The sequence below is a fragment of the Nansenia antarctica genome, assembly GCF_963989245.1.
Source record: "Nansenia antarctica genome assembly, chromosome: 12".
Lineage (NCBI taxonomy): Eukaryota > Metazoa > Chordata > Actinopteri > Argentiniformes > Microstomatidae > Nansenia > Nansenia antarctica.
Window position 1 is genome coordinate 24,143,259 of NC_137682.1, and position 15,000 is coordinate 24,158,258.

Consider the following 15,000-nt stretch of genomic DNA (forward strand, 5'->3'; position numbering starts at 1 on the left):
TGACACATCCTTCCTAACACAGACATGCCCAGACATGCTCCTCTGCTGGAACGCTATTGGCCCAGAGCAGCTGCTCTCAACCAATGGCGTGGCAGCTTTTCACTATCGCGGTACTACTTGTACGGTTTTATATCTTAAAGTTATTTTGTTTGTAAATGTTTACTTGCTGTTGCACTACTACTACGACTGTTTTATATCTTAAAGTTATTTTGTTTGTAAATGTTCACTTGCTGTTGCACTACTACTACGACTGTTTTATATCTTAAAGTTATTTTGTTTGTAATTGTTTACTTGCTGTTGCACTACTACTACGACTGTTTTATATCTTAAAGTTATTTTGTTTGTAAATGTTCACTTGCTGTTGCACTACTACTACGACTGTTTTATATCTTAAATGGATATTGCACTGATTGGCATCTGTGAGAGCCACATTTCAGGTTTTATAAGGGGTTGATTTTCTTGTCACCATACCAGGTAGACAATAAAAAAAAGTTCTATAGCATTCACTCTCTGTTGGTATTTTTTCCTGTTTTACAAAGGTTTTGAGCAGTGCCAGACTAAGTGTTAGCAATAATTTTACATCGAGGTGAGTATGCGGCTCAAAAAACATGTTTTTTTGTTTTGTTTTTTCAAACGCCGTGGTATCGGATCGGTACTCGGTATCGGCAAGTACTGCACGGTCAGGTATCGGTATCGGGATAAAAAAATGGTATCGGAACAACACTACCGGTGATGCACCTTTCCCGGCACTGTAAGAGGTTTTGGCTTTTGCCGTGGATAGTGAGGCTGTCGTGTTTAAAACTGGTTGCTGCAGACGCAAGTTTGGTATTGCCGGCAATAGTTGGCCTGGATTGTTTGCAATCAACACAGTAGGCTACACAGTATGTGTTTCTGTGTTGTGTCCTACCGTAGCCATGGAAACTCTTTAAGCCACTCAGGACGAAATCTGGAAGTAGCCTATATGTCTTGGGCTTTTTATCGGGGGGGGGGGGGGGGGTGGGTGCTTGGTTAGGTTACCTCCGGCTCTGAAGATTACTGTTCTGGTTTTGCCTGTTGGAATCAGCTTCTGCTGGGTCTGGTCTAACCTCAGGTGGCGGGACATTTTTCTTCATGAAAAACACGTTGATACGTTTCATTATTGTTTTGTGACCGGCAATGTTGACCTACAACCTGAACACTCTGGGTTGCTACTTTGCGCGGGAGAAGGCCGTCATAGTATGTTATACCACGCGAGGGAAGAGAAAGAAATGCCGGCAGTGGGTTGTTCAACGGAGGATAATGAATAATTAAACAACATCGACTGACTGTTTGACCAAAATATGACTTAAGAATTTTTATTATTAAAACATTTTTAAAAAACAGCACCAAAAAACTATGAAAGTCAAGTGGCAGCAGTGCCACCAATTATTTTTTAGTCGCACTGGACATTTGTGGTGGCAGTCTGGAGCCCCGTTGAGAGGAACTGTGTGTGTGTGTGTGTGTGTGTGTGTGTGTGTGTGTGTGTGTGTGTGTGTGTGTGTGTGTGTGTGTGTGTGTGTGTGTGTGTGTGTGTGTGTGTGTGTGTGTGTGTGTGTGTGTGTGTGTGTGTGTGTGTGTGTGTGTGTGTGTGTGTGTGTGTGTGTGTGTGTGTGTGTGTGTGTGTGTGTGTGTGTGTGTGTGTGTGTGTGTGTGTGTGTGTGTGTGTGTGTGTGTGTGTGTGTGTGTGTGTGTGTGTGTGTGTGTGTGTGTGTGTGTGTGTGTGTGTGTGTGTGTGTGTGTGTGTGTGTGTGTGTGTGTGTGTGTGTGTGTGTGTGTGTGTGTGTGTGTGTGTGTGTGTGTGTGTGTGTGTGTGTGTGTGTGTGTGTGTGTGTGTGTGTGTGTGTGTGTGTGTGTGTGTGTGTGTGTGTGTGTGTGTGTGTGTGTGTGTGTGTGTGTGTGTGTGTGTGTGTGTGTGTGTGTGTGTGTGTGTGTGTGTGTGTGTGTGTGTGTGTGTGTGTGTGTGTGTGTGTGTGTGTGTGTGTGTGTGTGTGTGTGTGTGTGTGTGTGTGTGTGTGTGTGTGTGTGTGTGTGTGTGTGTGTGTGTGTGTGTGTGTGTGTGTGTGTGTGTGTGTGTGTGTGTGTGTGTGTGTGTGTGTGTGTGTGTGTGTGTGTGTGTGTGTGTGTGTGTGTGTGTGTGTGTGTGTGTGTGTGTGTGTGTGTGTGTGTGTGTGTGTGTGTGTGTGTGTGTGTGTGTGTGTGTGTGTGTGTGTGTGTGTGTGTGTGTGTGTGTGTGTGTGTGTGTGTGTGTGTGTGTGTGTGTGTGTGTGTGTGTGTGTGTGTGTGTGTGTGTGTGTGTGTGTGTGTGTGTGTGTGTGTGTGTGTGTGTGTGTGTGTGTGTGTGTGTGTGTGTGTGTGTGTGTGTGTGTGTGTGTGTGTGTGTGTGTGTGTGTGTGTGTGTGTGTGTGTGTGTGTGTGTGTGTGTGTGTGTGTGTGTGTGTGTGTGTGTGTGTGTGTGTGTGTGTGTGTGTGTGTGTGTGTGTGTGTGTGTGTGTGTGTGTGTGTGTGTGTGTGTGTGTGTGTGTGTGTGTGTGTGTGTGTGTGTGTGTGTGTGTGTGTGTGTGTGTGTGTGTGTGTAGGTCTAAGTGAGTGCATTTCTGAACAGGAGAGTGCGCTATAGACAATATTTCTCCACCATAGCTGGCAGGCTCATGAAGAACCACAAATACTATGTAACATGAAACAAACTATAAGTATGTGATGCAGCAATAAACTGAAATAGTATGCAGTGGAGTGGGACTGTGCATATGTCCAAAAGGTTTCAGTGTGATGCGAAGTTTGACTTCTGTGCCCTTAGGAGAAAAGGCATTTCTGTCAGAGCATTTTTGTGTGGATTTTTGTCAGAGAGAGAGAGAGAGAGAGAGAGAGAGAGAGAGAGAGAGGAAGAGAGGGAGAAGAGAGAGAGAGAGAGGAAGAGAGGGAGAAGAGAGAGAGAGAGGAAAAGAGGGAGAAGGGGGGGAGAGCAAGAAAGAAAATGAGAATGGGAAGAGTTGCTCTTACGAGAACAGGTCAAACCATTGCTGCTTGGTGACTGCAAACCATTGCTGCTTGGTGACTGACTCCTGTCTCAGCAGCTTAAGAACGATGGGCCGCATCAGCTCCCACTTATCCTCAAACTGCAGGGACCCTTTACTCTACATGGAGAGGGAGGTGGGGGAGAGAGAGGTGGGGGAGAGAGAGGGAGGTGGGGGAGAGAGAGGGAGGTGGGGGAGAGAGAGGGAGGTGGGGGAGAGAGAGGGAGGTGGGGAGGTGGGGGAGAGAGAGGTGGGGGAGAGAGAGGGAGGTGGGGGAGAGAGAGGGAGGTGGGGAGGTGGGGGAGAGAGAGGGAGGTGGGGGAGAGAGAGGGAGGTGAGAGAGAGAGGGAGGTGAGAGAGAGAGGGAGGTGGGGGAGAGAGAGGGAGGTGGGGGGGGAGAGAGAGGGAGGTGGGGGGGGAGAGAGAGGGAGGTGAGAGAGAGAGGGAGGTGGGGGAGAGAGAGGGAGGTGGGGGAGAGAGAGGGAGGTGGGGGGAGAGAGAGGGAGGTGGGGGGGGAGAGAGAGGGAGGTGAGAGAGAGAGGGAGGTGGGGGAGAGAGAGGGAGGTGGGGGAGAGAGAGGGAGGTGGGGGGAGAGAGAGGGAGGTGGGGGGGGAGAGAGAGGGAGGTGGGGGGGGAGAGAGAGGGAGGTGGGGGGGGAGAGAGAGGGAGGTGGGGGAGAGAGAGAGAGAGGAGTGTGAGACGTAGGCCTGCCCTGCATGTAAGCCTAGACATGTTTGCATTGCTGTCAAGTGTTGTTATGATAGGCCTAATCATCTTGATCAATAAATGGAGCTACTGATGGGTGTGTCAAGAAATGTACTTCTCTTCTGGCTGGAGAGAGAATCGTTAGAACAATGACGGTAGCCATAACATAGTGAAAATTAATACATCATTTCTACCTGTGTTAGACCCAAACTGTCATCCTATGTCCAGCCCACCCTGTGGATCGCTGTCTGGGTCACTAGCTGGCTGGCTACTGAGCTGCACTGTCTGTTGTGTTGAGAAGCTGTCTCTGTCCCTGTCCCTGTCCCTGTCTGTCTCTGTCTCTGTCTCTGTCTCTGTCCCTGTCCCTGTCTGTGTCCCTGTCCCTGTCTCTGTCTCTGTCCCTGTCTCTGTCTCTGTCTCTGTCTCTGTCACTGTCTCTGTCCCTGTCCCTGTCCCTGTCCCTGTCCCTGTCTCTGTCTCTGTCTCTGTCTCTGTCCCTGTCCCTGTCCCTGTCTCTGTCTCGGTCACTGTCTCTGTCTCTGTCTCTGTCTCTGTCTCTGTCTCTGTCTCTGTCTCTGTCCCTGTCCCTGTCCCTGTCCCTGTCCCTGTCTCTGTCTCTGTCTCTGTCTCTGTCACACATCATCTATGCAAGCTACTGCTCAGCTACCTAGCTGGCTAAGCAACCTGGGGGGTATTCCATCAACGTCGCTAAAAGAAAATCCAGGTTTAGTCTGACAAGTCTCGCGAGAGTTCCTAAAAATATCCAGGCATATTCTGATAAGTCTCGCGAGAGGTTATCAAAAATAAGCCAGGAATTTTCCTTTAGCGACGTTGATGGAATTCCCCCCTGGACAAGTGTACACATACCATCACTGTTGATGTATTGATGGGTCACAGACAGCCATGCAGAGACAGTCACATGTGATGTCATTGTTATTGACTAGCTAAGTGTCTCAGCAGACCTTTCTAAGCTAACCTGTAGCTAGCTAGCTGTCCAGAGAACTCTATGTTGCACTCAGTACAAACTGACTCCTAGAATAGAGAATCGCCGGTGTGATTTTTTTTTTTGGTACAGTTGTCAACTTCGTAAGATGGAGACAAGGCCCACAGGCCGCTTACAGTCCTCCACAGATAATTGGGAAATATGAAATTGAAGTTGAAATATGAAATCGAAGTGCCTCTTACCTTCAACAAATGAGACGACGCCATGTTTCCTCAACTTATCCTCTCGCGTTGTCTCGCGAGCTTTGAGGAGACTGAACTTATCCTCTCGCGTTGTCTCGCGAGCTTTTAGGAGACTGAACTTATCCTCTCGCGTTGTCTCGCGAGCTTTTAGGAGACTGAACTTATCCTCTCGCGTTGTCTCGCGAGGTTTTAGGAGACTGTCTCAAAAAAGCATAGGCACTGTGGTAGGTTATAACAAGTCAAGATAACTTGATTTAAGATTTGGAATTCGTGGATATTTGCAGGAGACCATTTAATTGCAATTGACATTTAAGTTCCATGTTATCTCAACACTGAAGTGGCAGTAGCAAACACACGACACCAGGATCATTCAGATGGTTCAATGCATTTCGTGACGTTAGAATTATAAGGTTCTATCTCCATTTTTGTCAAAATTGAGTTTTTGACATAATCTGATCCATTAGGTGTTTATTAATGCCTGTGTGTTTTTTTTTTGTTGACATTTTTGAGTTAGTAATTCATAAAATACAAAGGTTCCATCTCACAAAACATAATGGAATGTAAAAACTTTGACGCTCAATATCTCTGAACTACCCTAAATGGAGATAGAACCTTATCATTCTAAGCTCACGATTTGTCTGGGCAAAAGCTAAACATAGCTTTGAGGGTCCCTACAAGGATACAGTATAGTCACATGACACAAGCTGGCTTGCAGAAGTTGCAGTGGACAGACGGGAGCAAGGGTCTGCAGTTAGAAAATACAACACTCGTTCCTGCCTTCATTCCTTCACACTTTGTCCTTCCATAGTCGACACAATCACCAAGCCTTCATACATGAAAATGACCTCTCTTTTCTTCTCTGCTTTCTCTTTTCTTTTCTGACCTCTCTTCCCTTCCTCCACTCTCTCTTCCGTACCTCTACAATTAGCCATTCTCTGCCTTTTTGTCCCATGCCTGAAAACTAGCACTAACACACACACACACACACACCTTCCCACCAACACACACACACCACACACACACACACACACACACACACACACACACACACACCACACACCTTCCCACCAACACACACACACACACACACACACACACACACACACACACACACACACACACACACACTCATCAGTGTGGCCATTCATGTCAAGGAGTACACTTTGCCCTTTGATTTGAGAACTGTTAATGATTCAGAGTGAGCACTGTAAAGATGTTAAAAGCCTTAGCAGCGGTGCATTCACAGTATTTACTGAACAACGAGGATTCCACTTCTATCAGCAGACTGACATGGATGAGAAGGAGACAGAGGGGACAGGGATCAACACAGAGGGCAACAATGAGAGAAATGGGCTCACCCGGAGGCTCCGGAAATACAAGCTGGAGGAGGTTTTTACCTGGTGAGTCATTGAGGGTCATGCTATAGAAATGGAGCCTATTGCTCAATGAGTTGTGTTAAGGAGCTTGAATAGAGCACAGCAAGCATATGTCTGGGGCGGCTGTGGCGCAGGAGGTAGAGCTGCCGTCTAATGAGGTTGCAAGGTTGGCAGATTTGCGGTTCGAGCCCCGGCTGGCCACATGTCGAAGTGTCCTTGGGCAAGACACTGAACCCCAAATTGCTCCAAGTGAGCGGGCCGGCGCCTTGCATGGTAGCTTGCCGCCACTGGTGTGTGAATGTGTGTGTGTGAATGGGTGAATGAGAGGCTGTTGTAAAGTGCTTTGGATAAAGGTGCTATATAAGTGCAGTCCATTATACCAGAGGCTACTGAAATGTAAAGGTCTACTCGTTTATAAAGCGGTTATTATTTGCATGTCGCAGGCAGCTTGTGAAGACAGTGGCCATGGGGCAGGGTCTGGCCGCTCTGATCTGTGGGACTGCCATCGCATCTCAGTATCTGGCCACGGACTTCCACGTGAACACACCTATGCTCCAGAGTTTCATCAGCTACGTGCTCCTGTGCGCCACCTACACCCCCATGCTCATCTTCAGAAGAGGTACGTCGTAGAACATCCACGTGTCCATAACATACCCACCGTTTACATTTCAGACTGTGTCCATTTGAACATTGTGTTCATTGATGTCAATGCCATTTACCATCCATTGTACTGAATTAGACATTACATTTACATTAACATTAGAGGACTAGAGACAGATCTTATCCACATCCCTAACACTCCCCGTTCAGACCCTCTGACTGGTAACAGACGTGACATCTTCACAAGTGTCCTAACCATGACATAAGACACCAGCGGTCGTATTAATCTCTTCTCACTGAAGACGGTGTCATCTCTCAGTGCAGTAACCTCCAGGGTACTTGTCTTTTAACATAGGGGATGGCAATATTTTGCAGATTCTGAAAAGCAGGTGGTGGAAGTATGTTCTGCTCAGCCTGGTGGATGTGGAGGCTAACTATACAGTGGTCAAAGCATACCAGTACACTACACTCACCAGCATACAGGTACGTGAGAGAGAGAGAGAGAGAGAGAGAGTCTGTGAGAGAGAGAGAGTCTGTGAGAGAGAGAGAGAGAGAGAGAGTCTGTGAGAGAGAGAGAGAGAGAGAGTCTGTGAGAGAGAGAGAGAGAGAGAGAGAGAGAGAGAGAGAGAGAGTCTGTGAGAGAGTGAGAGTGAGTGTGTGTGTGTGCGTGTGTGTGTTTACATTTACATTCTAGACATTTAGCAGACGCCTTTGTCCAAAGCGACTTACTACAAGTACATTTGTCTAAGTAAGATTTAGACAAGTAAGATGAACCTACATTTGCCCTAGTATAATCATTTAATAGAAACATTGATATCAGCAGTACATGCAGACAACAGTGGTATGTGTGTGTGTGCATGCGTGTGCGTTTGTGCATGTGTGTGACGTTCTGGTGTATTCCCCTCCCTTCCCAGCTCCTGGACTGTTTTGTGATCCCTGTTCTGATGATCCTGTCCTGGTTTTTCCTGAAGACCCGCTACAGACCTCTACACTATGTGGCCGTGCTTGTGTGTCTGCTAGGCGTGGGGGCCATGGTGGGGGCAGACCTACTGGCTGGCCGGGACCAGGGATCCAGTGAGGACCAATTTTCATAATGTTGACATGTTGTATCTATCCATAAAACATACACATTATAGCTAGAAACTAAACCTTCTCCTCTCCTCCACTCTCCTCCACTCTCCTCCCTCTCTCCTCCCTCTCTCCTAGCATCTCATATCCTGTTAGGGGATGGTTTGGTGCTGATCAGCGCCACGCTCTATGCCGTGTCTAACGTCTGTCAGGAGTACACTGTGAAGAACCTCAGCAGGGTTGAGTTCCTTGGTATGGTCGGCCTGTTTGGGACCCTCATCAGTGGCATACAAATGTAAGTGTGTGTGTGTGTGTGTGTGTGTGTCACGGAGACTGCCAATGGCCCCGGGTCTGAGCTAGATTACTCTTCCTGATGATTCCTGCTGAACTGGTGAACTGACGATTAACTTGCTTAGTCAAATGTATTGACTGTAAGTCGCTTTGGAATAAGGCGTCTGCTAAATGCCAAAAATGTAAATGTAAATGTGTGTGTGTGTGTGTGTATGTGTGTGTGTGGGTGTGTGGGTGGGTCTATGTGTGTATATGTATATTGGGGTTTGACCTTTGGGAATTTGCATGTGGTGTTGACTAATGAGTGGTCTGCTGCATGGTTCTCCACAGGGCCGTACTGGAACATGAAGACATCACAACAATCCAGTGGAACTGGGAAATTGGTCAGTGCCTCACATAGTCACCTGTTGCCCCTTGGTGTGATGAATTCCATACAGTACACTTCAATATTTGGACATGTTTTAATACTATCAATACAACATGTTTATTCTTCATACATCTGGGATACTTTATACTATGCTTTTGGAAGTCACGAAAATACTCATCTATTAGCAATAGATGTCCATAGTCATAGAATTTTACCACAAATCACATTATCATCAAATAATAATTCCTAATTTCCATCATCTTCCCTCAGGCCTGTTGTTCTCGGGTTTTGCCCTCTGCATATACCTCCTGTACAGCTGTATGCCTATAGTGGTCAAGTTGACCAGTGCCACCTCGGTCAACCTCTCCTTACTAACCGCAGACCTGTTCGGTCTCTTCTGTGGTCTCTTCCTCTTTCAGTACACAGTGAGTAGATGAGCACACACACACACACACACACACACACACATACACACACACACACACACACACACTACTATCCTCTATAGCCTCATTGATATGCTAAGTTCATCAGGGTGACTGTGATCATCACAGTCTCTGATTATAAACAGATCAACAGACAGATTGGGTCAATCAGCAATGATCTGATAGATCGTAGATATTGAAATGCTCCTATTGTATGTTTTGATTGTATCTCATCTAATCTAATCTAATCTAATCTAATCTATTCGCCTCTGGTTATCTAACCTCTTTTGGCATGTGCAAGCCTTGCTGTGAGACCTCAGAAACACTAATCATTAGCTCGGTACCTCAGGAAGAGGTGGATCTCATTAGACTTGTCCTGATTATCTAATGTAGCATACAGAGCCTTATTCTAGGTGAGGACTTTCATGTAATCATGTAAACAAGCGATGATGTACTTAGGCAGGACATGTATTATGATGTGGGGACAATCTTTCAGTGTCATCTCTCTCTCTCTCTCTTGCTCCCTCTTTATTGCCGTCTCTCTTGTCTTTGTCGAGGTCATGATGACACTGTCGAGTGTTTTTATGACTCACCTGCACTATGTTAATGTGTAACCTCTATTCCATCCGTGCTCACTTACAGTAGCTCGAACAGTCATTGAGGTGTCTTTCAGTCAGTGTTTATGCATTATATTTACTGCACAATATTAAGTAAACACGTTTTAGAGTTACTTCAGCTCAGTCAGAGTTGGCTCTTGTTCCAAATAAAAGGAATGATAAAGCAGCTATGGCACCAGGAGTAGGAGGCGCTGAACCACTATTTGTAACTGGGGATACTAGGTGATATCTAGTTACTACCTTAAACATCAATGCAATTTAGGACGTATAGGAGTTTAGTGTATATAGAGGTCAGATATAGTAGGTTAGTCTCTAGACTAGAGGTCAGATATAGTAGTTAAGTGTATAGACTAGAGGTCAGATATAGTAGTTAAGTGTATAGACTAAAGGTCAGATATAGTAGTTAAGTGTATATAGAGGTCAGATATAGTAGTTAAGTGTATATAGAGGTCAGATATAGTAGTTAAGTGTATATAGAGGTCAGATATAGTAGTTAAGTGTATATAGAGGTCAGATATAGTAGGTTAGTGTATAGACTAGAGGTCAGATATAGTAGTTAAGTGTATATAGAGGTCAGATATAGTAGTTAAGTGTATATAGAGGTCAGATATAGTAGTTAAGTGTATATAGAGGTCAGATATAGTAGTTAAGTGTATATAGAGGTCAGATATAGTAGGTTAGTGTATAGACTAGAGGTCAGATATAGTAGTTAAGTGTATATAGAGGTCAGATATAGTAGTTAAGTGTATATAGAGGTCAGATATAGTAGTTAAGTGTATATAGAGGTCAGATATAGTAGTTAAGTGTATATAGAGGTCAGATATAGTAGTTAAGTGCAGGTCAGATATAGTAGTTAAGTGTATAGACTAAAGGTCAGATATAGTAGGTTAGTGTATAGACTAGAGGTCAGATATAGTAGTTAAGTGTATAGACTAGAGGTCAGATATAGTAGTTAAGTGTATAGACTAGAGGTCAGATATAGTAGTTAAGTGTATATAGAGGTCAGATATAGTAGTTAAGTGTATAGACTAGAGGTCAGATATAGTAGTTAAGTGTATATAGAGGTCAGATATAGTAGTTAAGTGTATATAGAGGTCAGATATAGTAGGTTAGTGTATATAGAGGTCAGATATAGTAGGTTAGTGTATAGACTAGAGGTCAGATATAGTAGGTTATTGTATAGACTATAGATAGTAGTTAAGTGTATAGAAGTACAGGTCAGACAGAAGAGTTTAGTGTATGGTATGGATAGTTTTGATAGTAACTGGGGATACTAGGTGATATCTAGTTACTACCTTAAACATCAATGCAATTTAGGACGTATAGGAGTTTAGTGTATATAGAGGTCAGATATAGTAGGTTAGTCTCTAGACTAGAGGTCAGATATAGTAGTTAAGTGTATAGACTAGAGGTCAGATATAGTAGTTAAGTGTATAGACTAAAGGTCAGATATAGTAGTTAAGTGTATATAGAGGTCAGATATAGTAGTTAAGTGTATATAGAGGTCAGATATAGTAGTTAAGTGTATATAGAGGTCAGATATAGTAGTTAAGTGTATATAGAGGTCAGATATAGTAGGTTAGTGTATAGACTAGAGGTCAGATATAGTAGTTAAGTGTATATAGAGGTCAGATATAGTAGTTAAGTGTATATAGAGGTCAGATATAGTAGTTAAGTGTATATAGAGGTCAGATATAGTAGTTAAGTGTATATAGAGGTCAGATATAGTAGGTTAGTGTATAGACTAGAGGTCAGATATAGTAGTTAAGTGTATATAGAGGTCAGATATAGTAGTTAAGTGTATATAGAGGTCAGATATAGTAGTTAAGTGTATAGACTAGAGGTCAGATATAGTAGTTAAGTCTATATAGAGGTCAGATATAGTAGTTAAGTGTATATAGAGGTCAGATATAGTAGTTACGTGTATATAGAGGTCAGATATAGTAGTTAAGTGTATATAGAGGTCAGATATAGTAGTTAAGTGTATATAGAGGTCAGATATAGTAGTTAAGTGTATATAGAGGTCAGATATAGTAGTTAAGTGCAGGTCAGATATAGTAGTTAAGTGTATAGACTAAAGGTCAGATATAGTAGGTTAGTGTATAGACTAGAGGTCAGATATAGTAGTTAAGTGTATAGACTAGAGGTCAGATATAGTAGTTAAGTGTATAGACTAGAGGTCAGATATAGTAGTTAAGTGTATATAGAGGTCAGATATAGTAGTTAAGTGTATAGACTAGAGGTCAGATATAGTAGTTAAGTGTATATAGAGGTCAGATATAGTAGTTAAGTGTATATAGAGGTCAGATATAGTAGGTTAGTGTATATAGAGGTCAGATATAGTAGGTTAGTGTATAGACTAGAGGTCAGATATAGTAGGTTATTGTATAGACTATAGATAGTAGTTAAGTGTATAGAGGTACAGGTCAGACAGAAGAGTTTAGTGTATGGTATGGAGTATCGGATATGTTTGTTGGAGTGTCGGATATGTTTGTTGTTTAATGTGTTATGATGATGTCTTCCTGCCTCCTGTAGTTCTCAGGACTGTACATGGTGTCATTGGTGGTGATCCTCGTGGGCTTCGTCACCTTCAATGCTTTGCCAATGTCTTCTGACCCTTTGGACTCTGTCTCGGTGGCCTGGGAGGAGGGGGGCTCTGACAACCCTGCCCCTGTCTACGAAGATGACAGCACCAACGTTGTGGTGAAGATCACATCCGAGGAGGAAGAGGAGAAGAAACAGGGGGAGACGGAGGAGGAGGGTGGCCGCTCAGGGTTGTCACGGACACAAGGAGGACAAAAAGAGGGAGGGCAGAGAGTACGGCACAGCACTGAGATGTGATGTCATCAACAAGGGATGAGGACATGACGGGTGTGTGACAATAGTCTAGCCTTTCATCATTCCCTTGTGTCCTTTCCTTCATTACAATTGATCTGAGCAAATGTAATGAAAAGGAAGTCTATTTATAGGAATACAGATGTTTTGGGTTCTTTGTGTCATGGTTCGAATAGGGTTGGCAGTTATGTGCAAGTGTTTGGATTGACAGTCTGCATTTTCATCTACATTAAAAATGTTAGTTGAAAACCGTTTGATGTTTTGACACTATTATTGTACTTGCAAGATTTGACCCACAATAATACAACGGTCCATTGTCTCTATTGGTCAGTTTGCGCTCCAGCCATGACATACGCACGGCTAAATGGAATGTTGACACATCTTTTCATGTTACTCCACGTTTGTATAATATTACCGTTATCGAAGTTACATTCTTACCGTTGCTTAGCAACCAATAAACAACTGTTCAGCGGATGAATACACTTACAATAAAACACAGTTCCATATTAAAATAAGCCGACATTAATTAAAAGTTTGTCTTGTCTTTCTTTTGTAAAATATTGATAGATAAATGTGGTAACGGTTGTATACAATCGTTATGGAACTCGAAGCCGTGGTACATCGTGTGTATATTGGCACAGCTAGTGCCTAGTGGGGTGGTTAGGCATGAACCACGGCTTCCCGTTCCATAACGCTTAATTACACTACAGATCCCAGCATACAACGCGCCAAATATCATAATCTCGCGTGGATTCGCTTTTCCAGTGAACTGAAACAGCGGCGTGAGAAGTGGAGCTGTCCATGGTGCTGAAACTCAGGCAGTCTAAAGCGTAAACACCGGCTATAGTGTATGAGGTTTATTCGGACCATTAATCGACGGACAGATATTCCCTTTCCTCTCCGACTAATTTGTAACTAGTGTTGAACACATATGGTGTGAGTTGGTAAGCCCTTTCTGATTTGTTCTTTCATGCAATGAATAATCGCGAAAATACTGCTGCTTGATGTCTTTCCTCCCGTTTCTTCTAACCGTGACTTCTTTAGATAACATTTGCTTGACACATTATGCCTACCCTCTTCCTAGATCCATTAGGCTACCCTCTCTCCCTAGATCCAGTAGGCTACCCTCTCTTCCTAGATCCATTAGGCTACCCTCTCTTCCTAGATCCATTAGGCTACTCTCTCTCCCTAGATCCATTAGGCTACCCTCTCTTCCTAGATCCATTAGGCTACCCTCTCTTCCTAGATCCATTAGGCTACTCTCTCTCCCTAGATCTATTAGGCTACCCTCTCTTCCTAGGCTACTCTCTCTCCCTAGATCCATTAGGCTACCCTCTCTTCCTAGATCCCCCCGCATCCCGCTTTGGTAACATGACTGCAGTTGTTCTATTACGTTTCAAATGAGTGATCAGCATCTTGAACTACTGTTAATAATGAATTGTTAATAATGTATTAACAGATACAGAGTCATATCATACATGCATGGGTTATATAATCATCATCTAAACTACATGCAGTATTTAGAGTAGCCTAAGCAATGCCACAACTCACCCAGCTGATTGCAAAAGAGAATGTAGTGTACACCATGATGCAGGTAGATCTCCATTATGGGCGAGGTGTGTTAGATCTAGAAGGTGTGTATGACTGTGTGTTTACTTCAAACCCGTTCAATAACTGTAATCCTACAACTCTACAACAAGCCTGTAAAAACACTGTCAACATTGTTGGATGGCAAAATAAGTTGTTCTTGTTCTCTGCTAGACTGAGTGATGGATGAACGGGGGCAGTCTGAGGGGTCTGGTGTTCCTGAGCGTGTTCACCACGTTGTTCCTGCCAGTGTTCCGGAGTGTAACAGTGGTCCAGCATGTAGGTCCATGCTGCATGTCTCTGAAGCTCACGGACAGCAGCTTCTGAACGTGCTTCGGTCGTTCAGAGAAAGGGGACTGCTGTTTGACTTCACTATCATAGTCCAGGACCAGAGCTTCCCCTGCCACCGCTGTATCCTAGCAGCCTCCAGTGACTTCTTTAAGTGGGTCTGTGTGTCTGTGTGTCTGTGTGTGTGTCTCTCTGTGTGTGTGTGTGTGTGTGTGTGTGTGTGTGTGTGTGTCTGTGTGTGTGTGTGTGTGTGTGTGTGTGTGTGTGTCTCTCTCTGTGTGTTCGTGCGTGTTTCTGGGTCCAACGTTGGCTGAGGTGCTCTCTTCGAAATGCCGCAGTAATAATAATAATTCATTATATTTGTATAGCGCTTTTCCGAGGCTCAAAGACGCTGACAATATGGGAAGTGCTGTGTCCCTTGATGTATGAATAGATCCGAGACTAAAACACGATGGTTGCTGGTGACGGAGCAGAATACTAAAGGAAAAAGTAGAAGCCGCACACTCTCGTTCCAGATGCAAAAAGTGTAGATTTATTGACAACAGTTAGACTTGACAAAGGCTACGGCCGAAACCGTTGTCAATAAATCTACACTTTTTCCTCAAATAAAAGCTTTTGCGTGTGTGT

At 44.1% G+C, this 15,000-nt stretch overlaps 3 protein-coding genes across 3 annotated transcripts in view; 2 read left to right on the plus strand and 1 right to left on the minus strand.

Annotated features, from left to right (window-relative positions):
- The window catches only part of LOC308168170 (cullin-5-like), a gene marked incomplete at both ends in the record, with an annotated part of 18,165 nt that extends 13,222 nt beyond the window's left edge, over nt 1-4,943 (minus strand). Inside the window, 2 exons of the mRNA XM_080542660.1 lie at nt 3,016-3,149; nt 4,920-4,943. Of these exons, the coding sequence (XP_080398786.1) occupies nt 3,016-3,149; nt 4,920-4,943 (158 nt within the window). The remainder of the gene's footprint in view (nt 1-3,015; nt 3,150-4,919) is intronic.
- Nucleotides 4,944-6,209: 1,266 nt separating this feature from the next.
- Nucleotides 6,210-14,350, plus strand: LOC308169019 (solute carrier family 35 member F2-like; the record flags this gene model as incomplete). Its single annotated transcript, XM_080543655.1, has 9 exons — nt 6,210-6,319; nt 6,739-6,914; nt 7,251-7,378; nt 7,810-7,969; nt 8,102-8,258; nt 8,585-8,637; nt 8,892-9,046; nt 12,199-12,366; nt 14,336-14,350. 9 exons carry the CDS (start codon nt 6,210-6,212, stop codon nt 14,348-14,350), a joined length of 1,122 nt encoding a protein of 373 aa, XP_080399781.1.
- Nucleotides 14,351-14,372: 22 nt separating this feature from the next.
- kbtbd3 (kelch repeat and BTB (POZ) domain containing 3) overlaps nt 14,373-15,000 on the plus strand; it is a gene marked incomplete at both ends in the record, with an annotated part of 20,785 nt that continues 20,157 nt past the window's right edge. The window contains one exon of the mRNA XM_080543656.1: nt 14,373-14,527. Within this exon, the coding sequence (XP_080399782.1) occupies nt 14,373-14,527 (155 nt within the window). The remainder of the gene's footprint in view (nt 14,528-15,000) is intronic.